Genomic DNA, 7,146 nt, shown 5'->3' with positions numbered 1-7,146 from the left:
AGAATTTTTGTCTTCTTTACATTGTGGTCTTTGATCTTCATCAATAAGTATTTACTATATGCCAACAAGTATGAATGAATCTATGTCCTCCTAAAAACAAGTGTTTTAAGTCCTAATCTCCATGCTTGTGCTTCAGGAAACCTGGTGCCATGGGTTAAGTGTTGGACAGCTAACCACAAGGTCAGCAGTCCAAACCCAACTGCCCTCAGGAGAAAGATGAGACCGTCTGCTCCTGTAAAGAACAGGTGGTGGTGATTATGTGCCATGGAGTTGGTTCTGACCCATAGTGACCCTGTACAGGGTTTCCGAGGCAGTAAATCTTTATGGGAGCAGAAAGCCTCATCTTTCTCCCACAGAACTGCTGGTAGTTTCGAACTGCTGACCTTGAGGTTCGCAGCCCGACGAGTAACCACTATGCCACCAGAGCGTACAGCCTGAGCAATCCTCCCAAACAGTTCTCCTCAGCTCTGCAGGATTGCTCTGAGTCAGAGATGACTTGAAGGCAGTGGGTTGGGATGCCTGAGGCTATAATCTCATTTGGGAGTAAGCTGTCTTTGTTATGCTAATGAGGCACAATTCATAGAGTCAATCTCTTTTGAGATATAAAAGAGATTAAACAAGTGAGCAGAGCAGAGATGGGGGAGACAGATGCCAAATACACACAGAGACTTAACCTCTAAGGACCCAGGAGGCAGAAGCTGAAGAGACAAAGACAAACCTCAACTGACACAGAGAGAGAGAGACTTCCCACATGCCAGCACCCTGAGTGCGGACTTCTAGTCTCCTAACTGTGAGACAATAAATTCCTGTTTAAATAAATACGATCCACTTGTGCTTATCTGTTATCATAGCACTAGAGAACTTAGACACCCACTGTTGCAAGGCCCTGGGGACACCACCATGAGTGCCATTAGATTTATGAGAAACAGAATCTGTCTCCTAGGGCCTTCTAGTCTACTACAGGAGACAACCAGTAAACAAATGGAAAAGGAACATCTACCCTACGGAGCTAGTGGTGTGTGATACACAGAGAAAGCGGGGAGCGTGCCAGGTGGGGCAGAGTAATCCAAGAGCAAGATGCACCACTTGACCACAGAGCAGAAGACAACAGGGATAAGACGTTCCAGGCTGAGGAACGCCAGTGCAGAGGCCCCGGGAAGGGAAGAAATACGCCTGGTACACAGGAGGCACCCAATGACCTTTGACTTTGACCTTCCGGCTCCCGCCAGCTTTCAGGTCCTACTCATCTGAGGCTTATTTCGTCACCACAGTGTGGAACCCAAACGTCCCTAAAATGGTGTCTTTAATGGGTCACTGAGCCCTGGGAAATGAGAGACAAAGCTCGGTGGGTGGGCTCTCTAAGTGTTCAAACGTCAAGACTTCGCCAATACCACTTGTTTATAACACCATTCCAGTGAAGGGACACCAAAACTAATGTTTCCCAAGACTAGGTATACATTTGAACTAATAAAGTCAGAGCACTAGTTGGCACTTGAATTAACATGTAAATGTGTGTTGAACCCATCAGCTTTCAGTACGTATTCTGTCTGAGGAAGTGTGAACAAGAAAAAAAGGGAGAAACACACGTAAAGTTGTATCTATCTCAACAGTCCCCTAGAACAGCCTGTCTGGTGTTAGAACGATACAGCCAGTGGGTAGGAAAAAATATAGATAGATAGATAGATAGATAGATAGATAGATAGATAGATAGATAGATAGATATAGATATAGATATATAGATCTATCCCCATATCAGTTGGAAAATGCTGGCCCAACTTCTCTGGTTCTCAGTGTGGGCCCTGGGCACCAGCAAATCAGCACTATTACCACTATGTTGTAGAGTTGAGTTCCAGCGGCGATTCTTCATGAAACCTGACAAGAGTTCCCATGCGTTGCTGCAATTGTGGCATGCTGAAGACATTTCACATTTTTCCCAGGCCAGTGGTCAGCTTTCCAACATGCTCTTGTGAGCCAACACAGACAGTGGCCCTGGTGGTCCCAGGGCCCCAAGCTCAGGCCTGCACCCAGCTAGCTAACTAGCTTGTATTCCCTTCCCTGCTAAATCCTGTTTAGATGAGGTACGTCCACAGCTTATTAAGGCCTTAATGTGTGTCAAGCAGTCTTAGGCACTTAGGAAACAGTGAAAAAACATACATGATTCACGAAAGCTCTCAAGAAATTCACAGTCCAGTAGGAAGTAAAGTCATGTCAAAGTGTCCAAGTCAAAATCAGACTTCCTTTCTACAATGCATGCGGCATGTTGTGCTTCCGGGTCAGGGTATGTATGAATGCGGTGATCTACCCACAGGTCTGGATGAATAGGTGGCTATGCTGATGGAGCTGCCTCCAAGGGCCTTCTCCTCCCTTTATAGTCATGGAGGAAAAACCGTCTTAAGTGGAAAGTCATTTTGATGTTAATGATCCCATTTCATCAACAGCAAATACAGATTTTCATGGTAAGAACTACCATCCCTGAGCTTCAACGGAGAAAGCTGGAACAAAGACAGATCAAGAGACTTGCCAAGCCCCCCAAGGCGGTACAATGGCGGAAGCAGGGTGAGAAAGCAAGTCCTCTGATTCTCATCCCAGCACCTCAGGAGGAGGAGGGCTGCTGCAGCTAACACACTCCACCACCATTCAGCCTTCCTGTGAGCATGCCTGGCTCTGGCCCACCTGCCTGCGCTTGAACTACTTCTTCCTAATCCCATCTCTCCTACCTGTACCTCCCTCCTGGCTTTGCCTCAGACTTCCCGTCTCAACAGTACTCAAATTGTCTGTGGTTCTCAAAGTCTGCTCCCCAGACTTGCAGCATTAGAGTCACCAGGGCATGCCGAGTCTCTGGTCTACCCTAGACTCACAGACTCAGAAAGCTCAGCAACGTAAGTCTGAGCAAGTTCCCACATGGTCCTGATGCAGGCTGAAGCCTGAGAACGGCTGCGACCGAGGTGAACAAGCTGAGCACCTCACAGCCCTTCCGTGGTCCCACACAGATCTCCCGGGCCCCGTGCCATCCCGCAACCACAACCACAACCACATCCACTCACACTCAGCAACACGCTTCAGGGCCAGCTTTAGCAAGGCCCAAAGCCATGGGGGCAGAGTCAACGGCAGGTAATCTGGGGTCTACCTTCCATAACCTTGCCCCTCTTCCTCAATTTAGCAGATCATCAGCCTTTAAGTCGACCCTCGTCATTTCCATCACCCCAGCTCTTGGCTCTAGGACTCGGATACCATCACCATGGGAATGAGCTTGTTAATGCATATGCCCGCCACTCTAGGAAATGAAAGGCTCCAAGCTCCAAGATTAACAAAAACACATGAACTTCACAATTGTACCACTTCCAACATGTACAAAACTCTTCCTGGGATTAGAACCCAGGGCTCCTGACTCATTCCTAAAGGGTCTAGTCACTCTAGAAGTATGTTCTTCTTGTCGTTAAATAAGTACCATCAAAGAGGTTTCTACTCTTAGAAACGCCGTATAGAATTTCTGAGGAGTGGCTGGTGGGTTTGAACCACTGACCTTGTGGTTAGCAGTCCAGTGGGCATCCTACAGCACCACACCAGGACTCGAGAATGGAAGGCAGTGAATCAATTATTGTTAATCATCTAATGGAACGGCCACAAAACCAGCTCTGGTCACTGTGTAAGGACACAGGCTCCATGTCGCCTGGCCACACCACCACATGGAAAGAACTTCCTTTTTAGAATAGGATCTCTTAGAAATCTGGCCAAGGCAGGCTCAAAACAAAGGGTAACTTCCTGGAGCCAAAACACCAAGTTTCCAGACAGGGCGGGGACCCCTTTATAGTTATACTTCAGAAGAAGGTTCCTCTCCTCTCCTCCCCAGACTGCAAATCAGAAAGGGTGGTCATCCCATTTTACTGCTGTCATGTTGATTCGATTGCAGCAGCATTTGGAGGGAACAAAAAAGGCCTGGAGAGGGAGAACTGAGATTCCCGCACAATCCCTCTTCGCCCATTGATAGGGTATTTCTGCTCCGTTCTAAAAGACTCAGATATTCCATTTGAAAAACAAGAAGCTGTCAGAGGCCTGAAACACACACACACACACACACACACACACACACACACACGGAGAAGAATGATATCTGATCACCCTCGTATCCGCCTCTTTTATTTTCATTTCTCAGAAACTATCTCTGTCGGTACAACCCTCCCCACATTCATACTCAGGGACAGAATCCGGGAGAAGACAAGGAAGGAAGAAGGGAAAGAATAAGATTCACAAAAGACTCTAATTTGGAGCCTGAACAATTACAGCAGCTGGAAAGCTTACAAAAGCAGAGGACCCCATTAAGAAGACAGCATCAAGACACTTCTCAGAAAACCATCTGACCAGGAGATGATCATCAAAAATGAGGGAAATCCGATCTTAACTCTGCAGAACGACCTGCAGAATTTCTCACTCTCCCTGCTACAACTGGCATTTCTTCAAAGGGCCACAGACTCCATGAGTTTGACAAAGGAAGGAAAACAAGAGGTAGACACAGACCCCTTCTGAACTCCACACAGCAGCCACCAGCTCACGGCAGGCACAAGGTGGGGTCTTGACGAATTTGCACCTGATAAAACCAATTCTGCCTGCTGCACTGTGGCATGTGTTCAGCATCCCTGAACTGGACCGCCTCGGCCCCTCCCACACCCAGGATCGACCCCACCAAATGCCGGCGAGAACCCCTTTTTGTGTAAGCAGCAGCCAGAGCCTAAGCTGTCATTACACAACAAAAACCCAGCGAGAACAAAAACCCAGCAACCGAAGACAGACGCAGAATCCCTGGGACATACCTGAATTCTTCAAATGCAGACATGACCTAGTCAGAGGCGGGCTCCTCGGGTGCTGTGGCAGCCTTTGGGCTTCGGAGGACAACCATTTAGTTAGTCGGAGGGTGCAAAGCAGAAGAGGCGGGCCCCCCCACTAATCGGGAGTAGGAGGGTTTCTGCGGACGGGCCTGCAGCCTCCAGCTCCACCAGCTGCTGACAAGCGGCAGCTAAGAGGGGAGGCAGCTAGAAACCCATGTGATCACCCAGCAAGCCGGCCGCACGCAGTGTGTGCTGAGAGCTGGACGAGTCCAGGGATATGGGGGAGGGGGCGGGCACGCCGGGGATCCTGGGTAAATCCTGGGGGGCACACAGCCCACCTCCCCCCACCAGAATTCTGCAGGTTCGGGGCGGGGGGGAACAGAAAGGGAGGAGAAGACAACCTGTTTCATTGTGATCTGCCTCATTACCTCATCTTCCTGCAGCAGCTGCTTACTGGAGTACTCAGGTATGACCAACATTCTAAGTGACTGTGGTCCACAGCCAACCCGGGCTGCAGTGCACAAGCAGCCAGCTCCCCGGGATGAGGGTTCGAATCTGGCATCTGACATGCCTCCAACAAGCACCGTGTCAGCACAAACGCCGCATATGCTCTAGACCCACAGAAGTCACATTGGGTGTCCCCCCCCATACCTCGTGCCCTCGTTTCCTGGATTATTTATGTACCGAGTGTCAGCTGTGTCCTAGGTGCGTGTCAGTTCCTTGAAGCACAACAATCGCTGTGACCATCTCAGAACCGAAGTGAAGAGACAGGACTGGAGATGCCAGTCAAGACAGAGTGACTGACGTCCCTGTTTGTAAAGGGCCAGGCTGCAGGCTGGCCAGAGAGGCGGGAGCAGGGGCTGTGTTCTGGAATTTGCCTTTAAGGGTCCTCTCCAACACCGAGGCTGCACATCTTTGTTCAATAAGGGCAACAAGTCTCAAATAACCCCCCGTGAGTCATCTAGTCTATTTTTTTTTTTGCCCCCTCCCCCTCACACTGCAAATATAATCAGTCACTAATTCCAATTCCACCTCTGAATCTACCCCGTCCCACCCCCACCACCTCAGCTCACGTCTTTAGCACTTCTCACAGAGTCTGACACCGGTTTCCTTCCTACTCTTCCCTCTTCTGTTCCTTCCAGAAGATTCTGCCAGTGCAGGTTTTCTACAGCTGACCTTAATTCCCCTTCCTCCCCTCCAATTTGGACCCTGCATTAGTTCAACGCCCAGCTGTCCCTTCCATTAAAATTCCTCACAAGCCCCCAAATTCAGCCAGACATCCACAGTTCCCAAAATCCACCAGGCTCTCTTGCTCAGGTGCCTACTCCATCCATCCTGTACTTTTCCCATGCTGCCCACTGTCCCTCGCCTGCACCTGGCCAGGGCCAGGAGTTGTCCACAGGGACACTCAGTTGCTCTCTCACCTTTGCATTACCAGTTACAGCGCGCGCTGCCTCCCCCACAGAGCCACAAATTCTGAGAGGGTGGGATCAGGTGAACCCCACAAAGCAGAACCCAAAAAACCCAAAGCCACTGCCATCAAGTGGATTCCAACTCACGGCGACCCTGTATTGGGTTTCTAAGACTACATCCTTAAGGAAGCAGAAAGCTTCATCTTTCTCCCAAACAGTGACTGGTGGGTTTGAACTGCTGACCTAGCAGGAGTCCAGCGTCTAACCCATAAATCACCAGCCTCCTTACTCAAAAAGGTTTGCTGAATGCCTCTGTTTTTGCCTCCACCTTCTAGCTGGGAGAAAAGTGATGTAGAGTGTGCATTCATGGGAAGGTGGAACTGGTGAAGAGAGCTCCTGGATCACAGCTTGACTCTGGGCCAAGTCCTGCAGGCAAATGGAGGCAGGCTGACTAGTGAGGAAGAAATCTGGGGAAACCCCATGGCCCCTCAAATCATCTAGCAATCATCGACCAAGCAGACGCAGGAATGTCCTCACCGGTGTTCCTGACGGGTCCTAGCCTGGGACATTTCACGTGCTGGCAGCTTCTTGGAAGAACCTCGATGTGACAGAAAACAAGAAGCTGAGCATCATTAAATAAGCCGGTTAAGTCCCAGATCTGCCACTTACAACTGGGTGACTGTCGGCGGGTTCCTTATGTTCTCTGATAAGGGATCCATGTCTCTATCACAGGGCGGTGGGAAGTCCTTTATGAAGTGTCTCCAGCTACACAAACATTATCTCACAAGACAGGCCCTTTTCTGGAAGCTTCTCTGTTCTGTAAAGTTCCTCACTGAAGTCTGTCTGCTCACTGGGAAGGGGAAAGCAAAGCGGTTTTGTGTCCTATGATTCTCAGGACAAGGGAGAATTTC

At 49.5% G+C, this 7,146-nt stretch overlaps 1 protein-coding gene across 1 annotated transcript in view; it reads right to left on the bottom strand.

Annotated features, from left to right (window-relative positions):
• Window positions 1–5,080, bottom strand: part of EVL (Enah/Vasp-like) — a 110,067-nt gene extending 104,987 nt beyond the window's left edge. Inside the window, exon 1 of the mRNA XM_006839522.1 lies at window positions 4,809–5,080. Within this exon, the coding sequence (XP_006839585.1) occupies window positions 4,809–4,831 (23 nt within the window). The 5' untranslated portion in view covers window positions 4,832–5,080. The remainder of the gene's footprint in view (window positions 1–4,808) is intronic.
• Between the last annotated feature and the right edge of the window lie 2,066 nt (window positions 5,081–7,146).

This window comes from Chrysochloris asiatica, unplaced genomic scaffold (assembly GCF_000296735.1).
Source record: "Chrysochloris asiatica unplaced genomic scaffold, ChrAsi1.0 scaffold00025, whole genome shotgun sequence".
NCBI lineage: Eukaryota > Metazoa > Chordata > Mammalia > Afrosoricida > Chrysochloridae > Chrysochloris > Chrysochloris asiatica.
This window is presented reverse-complemented; position numbering and strand designations above follow the sequence as displayed.